This window comes from Cylas formicarius, unplaced genomic scaffold, assembly GCF_029955315.1.
Source record: "Cylas formicarius isolate icCylForm1 unplaced genomic scaffold, icCylForm1.1 PGA_scaffold_1__22_contigs__length_36826433, whole genome shotgun sequence".
Taxonomy (NCBI): Eukaryota; Metazoa; Arthropoda; class Insecta; order Coleoptera; family Brentidae; genus Cylas; species Cylas formicarius.
Genome location: NW_026844264.1, coordinates 33,294,504 through 33,312,992, shown reverse-complemented (window position 1 = coordinate 33,312,992; position 18,489 = coordinate 33,294,504). Strand labels below are relative to the sequence as shown.

At 40.5% G+C, this 18,489-nt stretch overlaps 4 protein-coding genes across 5 annotated transcripts in view; 1 reads left to right on the top strand and 3 right to left on the bottom strand.

Moving 5' to 3' along the window:
• Positions 1-148: 148 nt before the first annotated feature.
• LOC132696682 (transmembrane protein 256 homolog) lies at positions 149-1,152 on the bottom strand. The gene is made up of 4 exons (XM_060661661.1): positions 833-1,152; positions 504-773; positions 314-448; positions 149-251 (listed from the first exon to the last, which is right to left on the bottom strand). Exons 1-4 carry the CDS (start codon positions 905-907, stop codon positions 222-224), a joined length of 510 nt encoding a protein of 169 aa, XP_060517644.1. The 5' UTR covers positions 908-1,152; the 3' UTR covers positions 149-221.
• Positions 1,153-1,276: 124 nt separating this feature from the next.
• LOC132696362 (formylglycine-generating enzyme) lies at positions 1,277-3,740 on the top strand. Its single transcript, XM_060661146.1, has 4 exons — positions 1,277-1,862; positions 2,844-3,015; positions 3,073-3,232; positions 3,283-3,740. Exons 1-4 carry the CDS (start codon positions 1,334-1,336, stop codon positions 3,424-3,426), a joined length of 1,005 nt encoding a protein of 334 aa, XP_060517129.1. The 5' UTR covers positions 1,277-1,333; the 3' UTR covers positions 3,427-3,740.
• Positions 3,741-5,158: 1,418 nt separating this feature from the next.
• LOC132696405 (cell division control protein 6 homolog) lies at positions 5,159-8,840 on the bottom strand. Its single transcript, XM_060661217.1, has 2 exons — positions 7,949-8,840; positions 5,159-6,300 (listed from the first exon to the last, which is right to left on the bottom strand). The coding sequence occupies exons 1-2, from the start codon at positions 8,635-8,637 to the stop codon at positions 5,475-5,477; spliced, it is 1,515 nt and encodes a 504-aa protein (XP_060517200.1). The 5' UTR covers positions 8,638-8,840; the 3' UTR covers positions 5,159-5,474.
• Positions 8,841-10,406: 1,566 nt separating this feature from the next.
• The window catches only part of LOC132697519 (zinc finger protein 142-like), a 49,611-nt gene continuing 41,528 nt past the window's right edge, over positions 10,407-18,489 (bottom strand). The window contains exons 4-5 of one of the 2 annotated variants that reach the window (XM_060663121.1): positions 14,617-14,941; positions 10,407-12,229 (exon numbers count right to left, since the gene is read on the bottom strand). In XM_060663121.1, the coding sequence (XP_060519104.1) occupies positions 10,745-12,229; positions 14,617-14,941 (1,810 nt within the window). In that variant the 3' untranslated portion in view covers positions 10,407-10,744. The remainder of the gene's footprint in view (positions 12,230-14,616; positions 14,942-18,489) is intronic. The other variant, XM_060663122.1, reaches the window with a different exon arrangement.

The following is an 18,489-nucleotide window of genomic DNA, read 5'->3' as shown; positions in this document are numbered from 1 at the left end:
GATTCCGGCGCACCCGCCATCTGTTTATGGCAATCCAAAGTAAGCACGAGTATTCCCCTGTTTAAAATGAAATAATTTAAAACGACTTTATTTTGTACCGTTTTTCATCGATCGAGCAATAAAACGTCAACGAATTTAATTACAATTTAATAACTTAGCATATTACGTGTATGTACACAAAAATTTCAACAACCTGAGGCTCGGAGACTAGGGGTTTGCATTTACAGTACCATCTGGGTCGAAGTTATAACCTAAAATTTACAATAGTTCAATGAGGAGCATCCTGCCGTGCCTCGAAATGCATTTAAATAACCATCGACAGCCAGCCTAAAATTAAAATTGTGCCCCCGAAGGGCGTCAACTTTCCGAATTTGTTCTCGCCGGTAAAGGCGTGGTAATAAATGGTGCCGGAAAAAAGAACCGTACCGGAAATGATAAGGGTACCAGCCTGAAACATATTCTTAAATTTACAGGCCTTGTGGGGACGTGACTCAAGATCTTACAATTTTCGGGTTCCTGCACAGCGGTACCGCGAAAAGCGCCAAACTGTGGAAGAAATGGTACCTATTTGCCGTTTCGAATAGCTGCTTGAGTTCGGCCTCTTTATCTTTGGCGTACGTCCGATGGGCGCCATAAGCACCCAGCGCCACAGCGGACGCCCCCATTAAGGCTGCGATCCTCACAAATGGGCCCCCCTCGCGGGCCAACTTCCATAGGGGCGATTTTTCGGTGATTACTGTTACATTGGGTATTGGTACGACGCCCTTTTTGCCCTTAAAATCGAAACTATTACGTAGCTCCACAAGTCGCAAAATAAATCCCTGGTACTTACTATGACCATGGACGTGACCGACTTCGACAGTGGATTATCGTATACTACGAAATTTATGAAGTCATAAAACCCCATTTTTCTCCCGTTTTATTCGCGTGCCAGGCGAAAAAGGTTCATTTAAAATATCCCAAAATCAATAACAAAAAATGACAAATCACTAATTCCGCGTTCTGTGGTCGAGGCGAGAACGAAACACGGAAAGCTAACGAATCGAAATGTTTTCGTTGGTTAAAGTCAACGAAATTGCCAAAATAGCTTCTTCGTCGATGGTGTTTAAATCACATATCAAAATTTACGTTGATATGTCAGCCAGGTGATTTTACACCGTCAGCCCGGATCAAAACAACTTCTCTTCTTCTTTCGTTAGGCAAAATTGCATGGGTCATTCGCCCAGTTTTAAAAACTTTTTTCACAACCTTCAGTTCTAGGTTAAGTGTTTTTGTTATTTAATTTTTAACCTACAAAAGCGTCGATGGAAAAAAATGTTATTGAACGAATCACATGATTGACGGTGAGATGTACTTAGCGAAACCTATTTTTTTCTTGAACGTACTTAATTCGTTATTCGCTGGTTGTCTATTCGACTGCGGGTGCGACTTGAATCGAGGGGGGCGGTGCAATGTTTTGACCAACGAAATCCGGGCCTCGCAAAAATATTCGGCAGAGTTGAACGCGAAACAGGCGTTCGACACCGCCAACATGGTACTGATCGAAAAAGGGACGTTCGAAATGGGCACCCACAAGCCCGTCTTCGTCGACGATTTCGAGGGGCCGGTGCGAAATGTTTCAGTAGAAAGTTTCTTCCTGGATAAGTACGAAGTGTCGAACCAAAACTTTTACGATTTCGTAAAAGCGACTGGCTACGAAACGGAGGCCGAGATGTTCGGCGACAGTTTCATCTTGGAGATGTCGTTGCCCGAGGAAAGCAGATCGGGGTATCAGGATGTCAGAGCGGCGCAGGCCCCGTGGTGGATTAAAATGAAAGACGTCAGCTGGAAGCATCCGGAAGGACCCAGAACGACCATTGAAGGTAAAAGTTTGTGCCAAAAAGACATGGTATAACAAATTGTATTTTTTAAATTTGGAAGGTAACTTTTTGCTGATTTCAAAAATAGGCCACGTGTTATAGTTTTTCTTTACATTAAGAATTAGTCAAGAATTAATCAGTTTGCTGGCTATGCCTCCAGACGTTAATCGCAATTCTCTTCTTTTTTTAATTATGATAGTGTGGCATGTCGAAATATAGATAAAAATATTTAAAAAACAACAGAAATGCAAATAAGGCTGGTGACTATATTACATAAATATACACATAATACAAACATATAAACAGCACTTTATTGATGAGGAATATTCCGCTAATGCTTTTCTGAATACCCAGTTTTTAACTTATCTAAAGCTTTAATTGTTCAGTCAGCACGTAAAACCATTAATATTAATTATTTCACTCCTACTTTGTTCTTTAATGTGATTCATGTCTCAAAATAAATTTTGTTTTTTAAATACCCCACAAAGAAAATTGTATGGAAAAACCGTGGATTTTTCGCAATATATGTCTACAAAACGCTTATGTGAAATTTCATTTTTTAAAGTCCTTCAAATTTTTTTGGAAACTCCCGTTGGCCCTGCTTGCATTTTTCTCGTTTTTTTCTACAACGATAATATTCCGAATTCCTTGTCAACCCAAAACGGTATTCTTTTATCGAATTTCGAATTCAAGATACCCCACAGCCGTCATAATTAAACCAAAGACGTGGCGGTGACATGACGCCATGCTGATCCATGGCCAACTGAGTGACAATTTTGTTTTTTGATAATTGCGGCCTTAGTGTCAAGAATAACTATGGCATGTTTTATATTTTTCAAATTAGCGTCAAAGAACCTCTTTTTATAAAATAACATATATAAAATATAGAATAAAAAAGTTAGATGGGGTAAATGATTACAATGTGCAATAATCACCCCTTATCGTTGTTTGGTTAATTGAATCGATTGGTTTTTTGCAATTTAGACAGGATGAATCATCCGGTGGTGCACGTTTCTTGGAACGACGCGGTTTCCTTCTGCAAATATTTGGGCAAACGGTTACCGACTGAGGCCGAATGGGAAATGGCTTGCCGGGGCGGTCTGCGCCAAAAACTGTACCCTTGGGGTAACAAACTCAATCCTAAGGGCAAACATTGGTAAAACACCCCCCCACCCCCTTCCGCGAAGTATGGTTCACTATAACCACGTTTCAGGGCCAATATTTGGCAGGGAGAGTTTCCCCATGAAAACACTGGAGAGGACGGGTATAAGTTTACTTGTCCCGTTGACGAGTTTTCGCCCAATAATTTCGGCCTTTACAATATGGCAGGTAACGTGTGGGAGTGGACGCAAGACGACTGGCAGGCCGATCCGGTGAGTTAACCTAAAAAAAAATCCAGTAATTTTTTTTTTCCCTTTTCAAGAGTTCCAAAGTGAAAAAAGGGGGGTCGTTTATGTGCCACCAGGCGTTCTGTTGGAGGTACCGCTGCGCCGCCAGGTCTTTCAACACGAAAGACAGTTCGTCCGCGAATTTGGGGTTCCGATGCGCTGGTAACGCGGCCCAGTAAAAAATAATTCACGTTTTTAAGCACCAGTCAAATATATTCTGTTTATTCTTCATTTTACACCACGTTGGGTAACTTCACCGGGGCCGCCCGCCAATTGCTGTCAGAATCTTAAATAGTTCCGGTTATTATTTTTGTGTGGTCTATGACTGGAAACATCCGTTACCAACTCAAAACTTGCACTTACCCGTTGTTATTGTTAATAAGTACTTAAAAATCAAATGAAAATCCTGCCAAACGTCTTCCACGAAATTTTCGGACAATAACTAATGTTGCGTACTATTAAATTGTATAAATTTGTTCAATAAAATCTGGTTAGTGTGTTTGTGTACGATTCTCCTCTTCCGCAAATGAGTTGATGTGTTTTGGCCGAGCGGCTTACAGCTAGTGAAAAGAAATAGATTGTTAATTTAAAACAGCGAACAAATCTGTTGCGATTTGCACTGCAACGGCTTGTAGCAGACGTCGTTACAAATGAAAGTTGAAACTGTTGTGAATTATAACACCTCACTTAATTTTGGACGTTACAGTTTAAACTTTATTAACTATAGTTTGTGAAACATGCTTTGGTGTTGTGTTCGTGTTTGCGAAAACGACAATAATGGATGACGCCGTAAGTATATTCTACTTTGTTACAGTTCACTACGTAATTAATGTGTGTGTGTCGCAAATATATTTATTGTTTCATGCATTACTTCGTTTTTCTGAAATGTAGAATGCCATATTTGATTGATGAGTGCCAATATCAGATTATTGCATTGCGTATATCAAATTATACGAGGTTACAGAAGAGATCCAAATTTGTTGCAACGGTAATGTATCTCAAGTAAAATTTAAAATTTAGTTTAAATCTATTTTAAAAACCAATGTTACAGCAAAAATGAAAAAAAGGTATATGACGTACGTCACTTCCTGTGTTTGCGTTTTAATCAGTAGTTCTCTAATAACGCTGTTTTTATTTCATATATTATGTCCTATCTTTCTTCGTGGTGGATTTCTCCCTCTATGAATCTTTTAGTCGTATAGCTACTAGGCTACTAAAGATATAAAGTCCCTGCCTATGTCGGTAATACAGGATCTTATGAAGCAAAAATGAAGACATTTCAATAAGGTCTATTCAACATGCGCATGCGCGACATTTAGAATCTATGGTTCAAACAGATCAAACAACTATAGTATAACGAACAGTTGTATTGACGTTTGAGATTATTTCCAGCGAAATGAAACGACGATCTTAGTTAAAAAGAAATCCTCTCCGTGACTCAATAAACAAAATCAATTCTGAACTCAATCGAAGTGTTTTTTTTTAATGTATCACATTGCGTAGGTTTAATGGCCGTGAGTTTTTATATACAGTTCGTGGAGGATTTCCCTCTCTGTCAGAGTATAATAGACGATAATTTTGGGTTTTGTGATTAACTTCAGCGAAGAAAAAGAAGTCCTTTTTATTACTAAATAAGTAAAATCAATACCGAACAAATCGGTGTTTAAAAAAATCTGAGTACATTCTACTTTTATCCGTGGATGCTACGTAGTTCTAAGACGCTCCTTTTTATTTACTCTCTCTATGAGCCTTACAACCGTATTAATTCCATGGTTCAAACAACTACAGTATCATAACGGTAATGTTGGCTTTTTGGATTAATTTCATCGAAATGACACAAAGATCTTAATTAAAAGAAATCATTTTTATTACTGAATAAAAAAATTAATACCAAATTAATCGAAGTTTAAACAAATCTTAAAACATCACTTTTATCCGTGGACGCTGCGCAGTTCTAATAACACTTTTTATATATGCTATCAGCCTTCCAAGAGTATTAAAGTTATAAACATAACTAATATCTGACATATAGAATAACTTCTTAAATATTAGATTTGTATAAAAGTAGTATAGACTAAACCCAATATAATCAACCGTAATATTGATGTCTGGGGTAGATTTCGGCGAAATGAATCAACGGTCTTAGTTAAAAACAAATCGTATTTACTACTCAATAAATAAAATCAACGCCGTACGAAATCGAAGTGCAGAAAAACCGTAAAACGTATCACTTGACCAGAGCTCGGTCCTGCAAAATGGCCGACATCAGTTGCTTGTCTCTTAGCGCGTCGACAACTTCGCTCCTGTTCCACTCCAAGGTGACCTTGTGCAGTCTGGGCTCCTTTTTGCCGCTCACTTTGATGATGCCACGCGACTCTATCAGCGAACACAAACCGACGAACTCTGTTTGGTCGATGGCGTGGATGTTTCTCTTCGCGCACGCCTTCCTGTACGCCTCGTGCAACCTCCCCAACGTCACGATCTTGGCTTTCGCCTGGTCCATCATCAGGAGCAAAACGCACACCACAATTTTCTGTTGCAACGGCCACGTGTCGTCCGCACCATCGGACAAGTGCTGCGTAGTACCGTACACGTTGTTCAACACTTTCGTCACCTCTTTCAAGTGGACGGTCTTGGGAAGGGTGACGTTTTCCACGGACTTGAGCACTTTCTGTTGTTCCTGATTGATGAGCTCGACGACGCGTCTACCGACATCGAGGGCCCTGCGAATGTCGCCCGAAACGGACGCTACTTTACCGGCCAGCATCTGAAGCGCGGGCGCTGAAAACACTTTGGACGCTCCCGCGGCCTCCAATCTGGACGTGAAAATTTTAATGATCTGATCTTTGGTGTAGGGCGCGAAATGCACCAGTTTCGGTTGCAAGTCGCACCTGGACTGTAGGCGGGGCAAAGTGCGATCTGTCAAGTCCAGAGCGTTCGAGATGCCCACCAGAACGAGCCTCGAGCCCTGTTTGGCAGGCCATTCGAACAACGTGTACAAAATCGATTGGTTTTTCGTCTCCAGTTGGTCGATCTCGTCGAGTATCAGCAAGCTGCAAAAAGCATTACGGAAACCGCGTTTATCCAACCGTTGCGGCATGCTTTAGTTCAAATAGACTAATATTAAAGGCAGATAAGCTTCTGCTTGTTAACCTCTGACGAATCTAATGATTGGCGAAACGTCACGAATAACCGACGCAGTAGTAAATAGTAAGACGATTATACCACCGTATTCAATGATGAAACGTGGGTTTTTAGTAAATGTTCGTTTAAATAGATAGTGTAAGATAAAGAAGGGAAGTGTACTTGCGTAGTATTCGCTGTGACTTTGCAATAGTTAGTAAAGTTTATATTCTCTATATTTTTGTTAAGTATTTCATGCGTAGTTCATGTATTTTTCCATGAACAGAGCCGATTAATATAAAATAACAATTTGAAAATTTTTCTAAAATAAATTTTATTTAATTTTAACTTGTAAAAATTCGAAAGACTGTTTTTGCTACATTTGTAGCGAGTTTAGTCTAAAAATACAGCCAAATGCTGTTTAACCGACCTTGTTAAAACACCTTCAGATTTTCTATCGATGAGAGGGATAAAAGTTGGCTGCCAAAAATATGCTGCAACAGTTGCTCAAGAACACTGAGAGCTTGGCTTGAAGGTCGTCACAAATCCATGCCTTTTACAATGCCAATACTTTGGAGTGAACCCCAGAATCATGAAAATGATTGCCAATTTTGTATGACATCAACTCCAGGATTCTCGAAAAACAAATAAAAATAAGATTATATATCCGAACATCGCCTCCATTTCATCAAAAAAAAAGATGGAAAATAAAAATATTTCCGATCAACAGCCTCAATCTAGTTTTATTTCTGCCTGTACCTCTTCACTATTACACACTTTATCTGGATCTGGTCCATCAAAAGAACCTCATTTCCTTAAACAACGTGATTTAAATGATCTTGTTAGAGGCTAGGGGCTCTTAAGTTCTAAAGCACAATTACTCAGATCCAGATTAAAGCAGTGGAATTTGTTGGCTAAAAGTACAAGAGTCTCAAGGCAAGCAGATTTCATTACATATTGTAATGATGCTGCCGGGCTTCTTCAAGAACTTAGTTTTCCAGAAAAATTCACATACATCAAGTTTTGTTTTCTATGCGAGTGGGACAGCCGCGCAAAAGGAAAACATTACAAAGTCTTAACTTAACAAACTTGACCAGAAAGAAAGAACTGGGCTCAAAAATATGTCTCATCAACTTTTAGTACAAAGTAACAAAAATTTTTCTACAACCACTTCAGATAAATTTGGAACTCATGAAAAACTTTGTGAAAGCTTTGAACAAGGATGGTGCAGGCTTTCAAAATCAGTGACGCAAAATTGAAGATGGAGCTTTTAATTCGAAGTTGAACAAAGCATAAAGAAGAGCTGGGTGGCTTTTGTAAATGTATGTCATCATTTTCTTGGGAATACTAAAACTGACAACTACCGACAACTTTTTTCTGCTTACAAAATTTTAGGATGCAATAATCATTTAAAATTAATTTTTTGTCGTATCAGATGACCACAGCTTCAGCAGGATATTATGCAAATTGCAAAACGCTACAATGAGAAATAATCAGCAGCAATGCTTGCATTTTAAAATTAACACTCATAGAGAGGTTTGTCGATAATCCCGGCAAGATACATACAAAAACACTTACACAGTTTTATGTGTCCGGGTCAAATACCTCTCCAACAGTCCCAAATAATCCCTCTGCGGTTTCCCTTGCACGTTGATTTTGAGCTCCCTCGCTATTCTGGAGTACACGGCCTGAGCGGACTTGATAGAAGTGCAATTCACATACACGGCTTGTACTTTCGACCGAATACTTTCCTTGTGGAGGATTAGGTTGAGCGTAGCCGTCTTGCCGGTGCCCGGAGGGCCGCTGACGTACATCGATCCCGAAGTGCCCGTACTCGCATGTTCTTGAATAAAATTACTTAATTCCTCGATCTCCGTCTCCCTGCCCGGCAGCTCGCTGGGAGCACAACTGTGTAACGCCCTCCGGGCCTCATCGTACTCAGATCCTTTTCTATCGTGGTTGTTTTCGTCGTTTTCCTTCGTCACTGTAACCTCTACGTCGTCTGAATATAAGATATGCTTCGAAATCCGTCCCCCTTCGGGGCTCCTTATAGCCAAGTTTTCCAATAAAAAGGTCGGAATATCGTCTGAGCGGGCCGCGGGTTCAACTTTCGCATGTTTCGGTGGTGTCGACGAGTCGATTTCTTCCGCGTCGTCCGCTTTTTTCTTCGGTTTGGTCCGCGGAGTTTTGCAAACGCTCTCGACTAATTGGCGTGAGCTTTTGAGGGTGGCGATTCTAGCCGATGACCTCGTAGTCGCCCCAATCATTATCCCCGCAAATTAGAACGACTGCAACGGTATCTTTTATTTGTCCACTTTCGAAGGTTAGGAAATAAAATTTGGCGCCAGCACTGTCAAAACACAGAAAGGTATTTTTCACAGTTAACTCTGGACAGGGACGTAAAGTTAATAATCGGTCTGTGACGTACAACCGCAGCATTCGTGCTTTGTTTTCCAAATATTTTTTAGTGTTTACGAATTGTTATATATAAACAATTGGCAATGGCAATATGTGTGCTATCATGCGAGTGCAATAATAGTTGCGGATGTAGTCCATAAGAAATAACAATTAAAGTATTTTAATAAAGTAGTTTACGGTTTAATAGCCGAACTTGTTTGATTTTTACGTAGTGCTCAAAAATTACCCTCGAAATTTGTTGCGCGTGGGACGGGTGACGTCACTGCACCAGCGTGCGTTCTGTCACTTTTCTTTTATCGTCTTCTTCTTTCACCGTCCTCACTTAGCTGGATAAAGTTTGATATTTTATCTATGATTAGAAACACAAAAAAAGGGAGAAAGAAATATGATATAGCTTATACTGTTGCTAAATAAAAAAAATTCTCATTTTATGCAACACAGGTTCATTTGAGTTATCGTGTACATCCGAAAATATATTTTTAAATATTTTCCACGTATAAAGCAAGATTTTCGGCTGCCTACTTAATTTAATTTTTAGAACTTTATATCTATAAGTTTGTCCAGATTCCGCTAAATCTCCAGACCAAAAGGAGCTGAGGCATGGAGAGCGTTAGTCTATCTGAGTCTCTATGAGTGTAACGATAGTATAGGGATTTGTGGGTTTCGAAAGACGATCTAGTTCCTTAGGTGTAAAATTTCACTTCAGCAGAAGTTCAATAAAACTCCCTCGTTTCCTTTAATGTAAAATAGTGCATTCGAAAGTAAAATCTACACTCTTTTAGCACAACTTAACCTTTGAAAGTTGCAAGAGAGTGATCGGCAGTACATTCTCAGAATACGTCCAAATCCTATTAAATAGTTAGATAAAAGGGGGTTGAGGCGTGCAGAGCTTTCTGGATATAAAAAGTTTCGTTTAGCAAGCAGAGATGGAAAATGTGTCTTTTTAACACAGGAAAAGGTCCATTGAAGCATCAACATTGCTGCCAATACATTGTAAATAAGTTTGAATAACATATTTTTGCGATATTTCAATCTTCAGACAAAATAGAGTTGAGGTGTAAAGGAGCTTTTTCAAAAAATACTGTTTTCGTATAGAAAGTAGTAATTACCCAAGTTTGTGAGTATGATATGGTTATTCTGTCATTTTTCGTGAGTATCAATATTGTGATTGTAATGGTAGTACGGACCATAGATCATATAGCCATGCTGCAGGAGACACGGAAACAAATTTGGCCCAATGGTCATATGCAACGGACCTTATGACACAAATTACGTAAAGGGCAATTGCATAACCAACATGGCCGCCAACAGATTGTCAATAAGTTGTTATGCGACATTTTTTCCCAAAATACGTTAGGTGTGCGGATATCCCTGTTGAGTAGCATGAAAGGCATCAATATTTACGCGCCACTATGTAATACTACCAGAGACACAGGGGTTTATGAACCGTCAATAAATTTGAATGCGGCATTTTTAGGGCTGTTTTTTAAAAATATGCCTACATGTTGTGAGAATATCGTTGTCTGGACAGCAAACGATGCGTGCAATGCATCAATTTTCACCGTAGCATGACCATAGGCGCACGCTGTAGATCAGACTCGAACGTCTGTTTGGGGGCGGGGAAAATGAAAACGCGCCTCGATAAATTATATATTTGTGTGAAAACAATAAACAACAACATAAGTATGGCAAATTTTGGCATTAAATGCTTTGGCGTTAAGACCCCCCTGCCCACAAACAACTTGAAAAATAAAATAATACTCTGTAACGTAAAAATATTAGCGGGTAACATCACTAACGACTACGGCTGGGTAAGTATACGCTACGGGAAAAAAAATGGCGCGACGTGCGGTTAAACGTGGGTGTATGTGTGTGTGTGTGTGAAAATACTTTTCGTTTAAAAAATACTCTATGACAGTCTACGTGTAGAAGGCAAACCGTTTTTTTTTTTTTTGGTTAGTTCGAGTCGACGACGCTCCGCCTCTCGCCCGCGTTATTGTTGAACCGTTCCGCGACGTCGTCGGCGACGGGGGGCGCGCACTCCGCCCCCTCCGTCCCGGAAAACACCAACCCCGCGTCCGTCGTCAACCTCAGACCGTCGCACGCCATGTACGCGTCGGGGGCGGGGCCGGCGTCGCGCGGCGCGAAGTGCAGCCGCGCGTGATCGCGCAAAAAGTGCGCCTGAGGCGCCGAATAGTCGCAGTGCTCGCACGCGTAGGCGCTCGCCGATCCGTGCCTCTTCCGATGGTTTTCGACCGCATCCTTGCGGCCGCTCGCGTACGGGCAACTCGCGCACCAAAACACTTTTGGCGCGACGGCCTTCGGCAGTTCGGCCCGCCGCTGCACCGCCTCGTCGCTCGTTCTGTGCTTTTTCACGTGCTGCACATAATTGGCGTAGTACTTGACCGAGTAGTCGCACGAGTCGCAACTGTAACGCTGCTTCGCGCCGTGCAGCCCCAAATGGACCCTGTACTGTTCGCGTTTCTCGAACGCGGTCGGACACTTGTGGCACTTGTAACGTTTCTCTTTCGCGCGGCCGTTTTTCACGCACGTCCCGTACACGAAATCGGGATTTCCGGCGGCGAGAGCCTCGCGTCTTCGAAACAGTTCCGTGCCCGATAGGGGTACGTCCGCCGGCGATTCTCTAGCGACGACGACGACATAGGCGCCGACGCGTCGCGTCTGGGGTCTCGGGTGATCCGCGCAGACGTCGTGGCGCTCGCAGAGGGCGTCCGAACGTCGCTGATAATCGTCGCCGTGGACGTTCGCGTGCGTCTGCAGGTACGATTCGTCTTGGGCGGCGTACGTGCACAGGGGGCACTTGTAAGTGTAGGGGGCCCCGTGCAGCGTCTCATGGATGTCGAACTCGGCGCGTTTGAGGAACCGCGCGGGGCACTCGCCGCAAAACCGGAGCTGCGCCTCCATAGTGTCGCGTAGCTCGCGCAGCTGCTCGTCGTCGCTCCGTCCCGGGTCAACGAGACGGTGAACGGTGCCCGCGACGCCCCTGTGTACTTTCGCGTGCGATGACAACACGCCGGCGTTGTTGCACACGTAGTCGCACTCGGCGCAACGGTGCTCGTCCGTCCCGTCGCCGTGCATCTTTTCGTGCTCGAGCACGTTCACTTTGCGTACGTTCACGTGCGGGCAACGGCGGCACTTGAACATTTTCGAAAACTTGCCGTCGCGCGACACCCACACCAGCGGTGGCTCGTTGAACGACGCGGCATCGTCGTGGACTTTGGAGTGCTCGCGCAGCAAACGATCTCCGGCAGCGGTATACGCGCAGCGGGAACACGCGTGTTCGGTTTTAGGATCTGGCGGAGGCGATGGGCAAGACGATTCCGACTGCAGCCGCTGCTGCTCGTCAACCTCCAGCTTCTCGTGTCCGTTCCTATTGCTTACGACCCTTATGTCCCCACTGTGCTTTAGCCGGCAGTGGCGCTGCAACGGACGCCGCTTCGTTAATTAAAAAAAAACCCTCGATATATTTTTCGCAATTAAAAAAAACGACAACAACCGAATATGCTACTCAAACAAACCTTTTATACACTAACGGCTTATTGTCAGCGTAGTTTGAGCAACGTAAGTTCGTGCATTGATTACTTTCCACCTTATTGTTCATTATCTCCATAAAAGTGATAATAGTTTGATCTATTTTTAATCTAAGGTGCGTTTAATGCCTGCTATTCTTGTGCCTACAATTGTAGAGTTAATTGGAAAACTAACACCGAACGCTATGGTAAATATATCATTGCGCCAACTTTCTGACACGGAAAACTCGATTCTGGTACAAGGTTCCAATTTAATTCTAAAAGCAAACAAAGAAACTGCAACCTTAAGTCTATTATTAACACTTTTTCTCCATCATGACTTTAAAATGTCTCATCCTCAGGGTCTCGCTACATCACTGAACACATATCAAAAGTTCTTAAGAAATATACCGTCAAAACCAGATTTGCCACTTGTCCAAAAATCTCTCAATATCTTCGATGTGTCAAGGATAAAAATTGTTTAGCTCCGCCCCTCTCAAACGGTATATAAGCAGATTTTTGTTAGGGAACACGCATGCCTGGCGGATTTGGGATCTGGCGGAGGCGACGAGTAAGACGGTTCCGACTGTAGCCACCGCTGTCTCCATAAAAGTTACTATTGTTTGACGTATTTTAGATCTAAAGTGCGTTTAATGCCTTTCGATCCTATTGTTGCGGCTACAATTGTAGTAAACTGTGATAAACATATCATCGCTTTGTCAGCCAGTTTTGACAAAAGGTTCCAACTTCGTCCATTTCAAATCAATCTATACGTAAAAAGATGCCCATTCCCGAAACTCTCAACATTATACCAAATATATTCAAATCCGAGAATATGGAACCAAATCATCTCATCTTAATTCAAAAATGCTTGTCCGGAAACTATGGGTTCTCCATTATCACCAATCACATATATTTACGGAAGAAGAAACCTCTCGACATTCTATAGATCTAAAACCGAAATTATGGAAACACGTTGTTGATGACAATTTTGTGATTTGGCCTCACGGTCAAAAATCTCTACTACATTTTCTCGTTTAAACTCTATACACCTTAACATATATCTTTTAAAATACTGGAAGTGACCCACTTTAAGTAGACATCTCAAGACAAAGCTAAATTGCGGATATTGTGATGTAACCAGACACGAAATATTTTGTAAACAAGCTAACCACTTCACTGTGACAAGACCCCCACACAAAACATTAGAATGTCCCCATATTCAGGCTCAAACACGCAGCGATATAATTCTGATAACATTGATTTTTAGTCGATATAAAAGTCATTTGTGACGTACCTTTTATTTGATTTTTTTTCTTTTCGGTTTTCTCTCGTTTAGCAAAGGAACAAAAAACACAACCGCCGAATATAAAATGTCATTACATCCCTTCGAACAAAACATCCCTATTGAAGTTAAGCGAAGTTCTATTTAAGAATTTTAAAACAGTTTTTTTAAACACTAATAATAAATTTATCACTCAAAATTGGTGGGAGCTAAATATTTGTGCGAAATTTCCAAGTCCATAAAACATGCAAGCCCACTAAAAAAAAAAAATGCGGTGAATCTTTAGAATAAGGCGCGTTGGTGTACAAAAATTTTGATCCGTGATCCGGCAAAATTTCCGTGCTGCCATCTGCAACAAATATCAAACAAAAACACGCGAAAAAAAGTTGCACTAAGTTTAAAAAATGTTAAATTAGATTTACTTAAAGCTTAAGGTTGAATAGCAATATGGACACACAGGATGTCATTCCGTTTCATATCACCAATAATGGTTATTGCAAAAGAATTTATCAACATTGCTGGTTGGGCGGGCGGCCCGTTTGCATTTAAACAACAACAACAAAAGAAGAATTGTCTCCCAATTGCTCTGGCGCGGCAGACTTGAACTATTTAACTTATGTCCACTGAAATAGTTTTCGAATTAGATTAAATTTAAATAGGTTTAAATGGAAGAGGAAAGATTACTTACTTTTGCAATGATCGTAAAAATCTCAAAGATTTCAAAGGTAACGGGTGTCCAAAATACCTGATTTTCCCACGACTAAACTATAAATGAAGGCGAAGATTATACAAATTGAGGATAGGATCGTGAACTTGGCTAAACCACGGAGAACCAGAATGATTTGGCTATTTAGAGAAACAGGGTTGGGTTAGCCAAAAGTCACGATTATTGTTACCTCGAAACAGAATTTGGCTATGCACTATGAGGTACGAAATTTTGCCAAACACAGAACGGGCGCGCACACACACACAAAAAAAATTAGTACGGTTAGTAAGCCGTGTGTTAGTAATACCTGAATGACATGCTTCCAGTTAGAGACCTGATTACAGTGGCCGCAACGAAAGGGTGCTTGTTGTGGAACACCCTTCGTCGCTATGCTGTTATTTACACTTGCCTCGTCTCTATCGGGACTCGTACCCCTTAAACTTAGATCCTGCGATGAATATGAGGCCGAGGTGCCGGGAACAAGGCCGTCCTCGCATGGCGTGAACGCCTCGCTCCGATAGTACTGCTCGTTGTCTGACTGACGTTGCTGCTGCTGCTGCTGCTGCTGCTGTTTGTACTGCTCTTTGAAGTGCTCCTTGACGTGCTGGTGCAGGTTCTCCTTTGAGGCGTCCCTGCGACACAAAGGATCCCGCGGTTTTTATACATTTTCACCTCCTAACCACTATTCTCTGTAGTACTGTACTCCATTTACTTTTTGCAATGGATACATCGTTCGCCAGTTCCCTCAAAACTATTTACTAACTACTCTTTATAAAAGATATGTTGATCTTCAGCTTCTATTAAGTATCTTTTGTTCTTTGTTGTACATAAATTGTTCCCTAATTTTCCCTAACTACTCACTGTACTACTGTTATCTGTAAAATGTAGAAAGATTTTTAAACCCAACTCTGCAACTCTTTACTGTACTGGCTTTGTTGGTTTTCACGTATTCCTAACTACTCTCTCATACATAAATCGATTTTTAGCTCCCATTGACTACCCTTTGCAATAGGAGTATCGTTCGAGAATTCTCCAAAGGTATCCACTGAACACTGCAAAAGATACACCAGAGCTTTGCTAGTTTTCGCCTGTTCCTACCAACTCTCTGTAAAAGATACATCGATCTCCAGCTCCCACTAATTACTCTTTGTAATAGATAAATTCTCTTCTAGTTCTCCCTAACTATTTACCGTATTAGTTTTTGCCTAACATTAATTACTAATTGTAATAGACACTTCGATCTCGAGCTCCTACCAACTACTCCTTGTAATAGTTCTATTCGAACTCTTCAGTAACTACTCTCTACAAAAGGTCCTTCAGCTCTTAGTAACTACTATCTGTAAAAGATACATAGACGTCCAGCTTTCACTAACTATTCTTTGTAATAGACAAATCTAGTTCTCCCTAGCTATTTACCGTACCAGATTTGTTAGCTTTTGCTTATTCCCACAACTAGCTGCATTAGATGCAACGATCTCTGACTGAGTATAAAAGTTATACCGATCTCCAGCTTCCTTTAACTACTCTTTGATTCCTAACTACATCGATTTCCAGTTCCTACTAACTACTCTTTGTAATGGTTCTAGCCGAAGTGTTCACTGTACTCCTAACTACTTTCTAGAAAAGGTACATCGATCTCCAGCTCTCATTAACGACTCTTTGATTCCTAACTACTCTATGTAAACGGCAGTGGATTGGTAGAATAAGGGGTTCAATAGACTGGCCTGCAAAATCCTCAGATATTACTTAAAATCAAAAGCGTATAAGGAAAAACCACAAAATAAGAATTAGATACGAATTAATAATAAAATATCCCAGGTGATGTTTTGGAACTGTAGTTAATTTTACGGACAAACTATCGATGAAAAAAAAAAACGAATACCTATGATTCACGACAGGGGACGCTGCGAGTTTTGCCGGAACTAACAACGTTATCTGGCGAATTCGCGTGAAAATATTCCGAAGAAAACGTTTTTTTTTTTTTTTTGCGAAATTACGGTATTTACGATACGTGCGCTCAAGGTCCGAAATCTCGCCAATTTCGAATATGAATACTATGTGCGAGCGCGGGCATTTAATTTTTGCCGATAAATAACGATTATTGTAATTATTCCGCGGGGTTATGTAACGCGAGCGCGTGAGAATTATAATGGTACATTTTTACGTATAAAATAAGCCCCGGTTTTCTATTTACAATCATACGTCGAGGATTTGATTATTGTTATCACTTTAAACAATAAATTGGCATGCTTCTTCCAGATTCATTTTCAAGACTAACCTTGCTATCGAAGTCGCCAATTGGATAATAGCCGTCTGGCCGGTTTAACCACAACGAAGAAGAAGAACGCGTTGAACATAACCTACCATAGATAACCGACGTCTCAGACGCGTGCCACTCCTTTCATCATTTTCTTATACCGATAAGTAAAATGAGATTTTTTTGCTATCGAAATATGCTGTATTTTTAGGTCGGGCAATGCAGAAACAAAAAAGTTTAAGGCAAATAGAAGGATATTGGTGCCAAACTTAATATATACGAGCAATAGGCGACCCGACATTACAATTACTGTCTTCTTTAATAATTCTGCTAGCTGCAGGTTGACTAATCGCAAAATTGCTTAGGAAAACTTCAAAACTGTCAGCTTGTAACGCAAAATAAGTGCAAAAATGTGATTGCTAATTCTAATAGCAATGCATTGATAAATAATAATTGAGATGGAGAAACAAAAATGTGGATCTTGTCCTAAAAACGCATTAACGCAAACAAAAGAGCATATGAAAATTCAGATTCAAACTGTGCCACCGTTCACTCAAATTCAGCAATTCACAAGTTTAATTACAATCAAAAAGCAAAAAACTAAATGTTTTAGAAGCTAGGGAGATTAACAAAATGAATCTATTAATGTCCAATTAATTATTTACAATAGATTTTTGATTTTAATAATTGTATTATTAATTATTAATCAAAGTCAGTAAAATTCGTAATAGTTATTTGAAAATACAGAAAAATTGATTAAATCTTTGTCAAATCCTCAAAATCATAACTTCGTGGTTTTTGTTGAGTCAAACTTGCTATCATCCTGTTGGCTTCTTCAGAGCTTGACCGAAACTGGTTCGCATTTTACTCTGTACCTGCTTATATATTATTTGACGGGGCGGAGCTAAATGAGGGACATAAACACCGTCTCGGATGATTCGCATATTGATGACAGGTAAAAACCTGAGTCGCGGTTACGATTGTTTGGTCGCTATAGACTCTCGCATTTTTCGTTGGTAGACGAATTGATTACATGGAAGAATTTTTGTTTTATCGAGTAAAATTTTATGTCCGGTTTGATGAGTGTGTTCGGCAACAGCTGATGAGTTTATTTGTCTTAGTTCAAAGGCTCTTTCACGTTCTTTGAGTCCGGTTGACATTTTTCGTCCGGTCTCTCCAAAGATGTTGAGAGATTTTTAGACAACTTTTGCTATGTGTTCGGTGAAGTTTTGAATATAAGGAAGGGCAACAGTGGCAAGTGTGAGATTGATTTCGGTCTCATTGCTATTGGAAGGTTGTGGTGAAGTGTATTTTGTGATGTTGAAATTATTAGAGAAAAGAGCAGAAGTAAGGTGTTTTAATTCTGTGAAATGTCTAAAAAAACTACTAAGGATTCTTGACCATGAGGTCAAACAACAAAAGTATCGTCGACATACGTCTGTTCCAAAATTTGACCGTTATGAGAAAAATATGTTCCAGACAAGCATTTTCCAATTAAAATGAGCAGATGTTGAGAGTTTGAGAAATAGGGACTTTAGTAAAGAGGGATACTACGTCCAAACTAACCAGAATATCTTGTGTATCTGATGTAATGCTTTTTAATTGTTCAATGAAGTGAAAGGAATTAAATACAGTTTTCCCCGTAAAGGGTTTTAATATGGAAGCTGGAGAATATGTTCGAGAAGGTGTTGACAATAGGTCGAAGGGGTAATCTTTGGGAGTCCGTAGAGACGAGGAATTTTAGAGTTATGAGGGGTGACAGACTTTTTCACGGAGTCTAATAGAGAAGAAGCCTTAATAACAGATGTAGGGTTCCGTTCTCTAGTTGAGGTAGGATCTTTTTTAAGCTCACGATATGATTCGTCTGTATATATATATATATATATATATATATATATATATATATATATATATATATATATA

Bases quoted from the DNA above. Each gene is read 5' to 3' on its own strand.
- LOC132696682 (XM_060661661.1), bottom strand. From the start codon at position 907: ATGGGGTTTTATGACTTCATAAATTTCGTAGTATACGATAATCCACTG. The intron at 449-503 runs GTAAGATCTTGA...AATATGTTTCAG, and splicing joins TGTGCAGGAACCCGAAAATT to GCTGGTACCCTTATCATTTC. The intron at 252-313 runs GTTATTTAAATG...TGTAAATTTTAG, and splicing joins TTTTAGGCTGGCTGTCGATG to GTTATAACTTCGACCCAGAT.
- LOC132696405 (XM_060661217.1), bottom strand. From the start codon at position 8,637: ATGATTGGGGCGACTACGAGGTCATCGGCTAGAATCGCCACCCTCAAA. The intron at 6,301-7,948 runs GTAAGTGTTTTT...TGCTTTTTGCAG, and splicing joins ACCCGGACACATAAAACTGT to CTTGCTGATACTCGACGAGA.
- LOC132696362 (XM_060661146.1), top strand. From the start codon at position 1,334: ATGATTGACGGTGAGATGTACTTAGCGAAACCTATTTTTTTCTTGAAC. The intron at 3,016-3,072 runs GTAAAACACCCC...ACCACGTTTCAG, and splicing joins AATCCTAAGGGCAAACATTG to GGCCAATATTTGGCAGGGAG. The intron at 3,233-3,282 runs GTGAGTTAACCT...TCCCTTTTCAAG, and splicing joins ACGACTGGCAGGCCGATCCG to AGTTCCAAAGTGAAAAAAGG.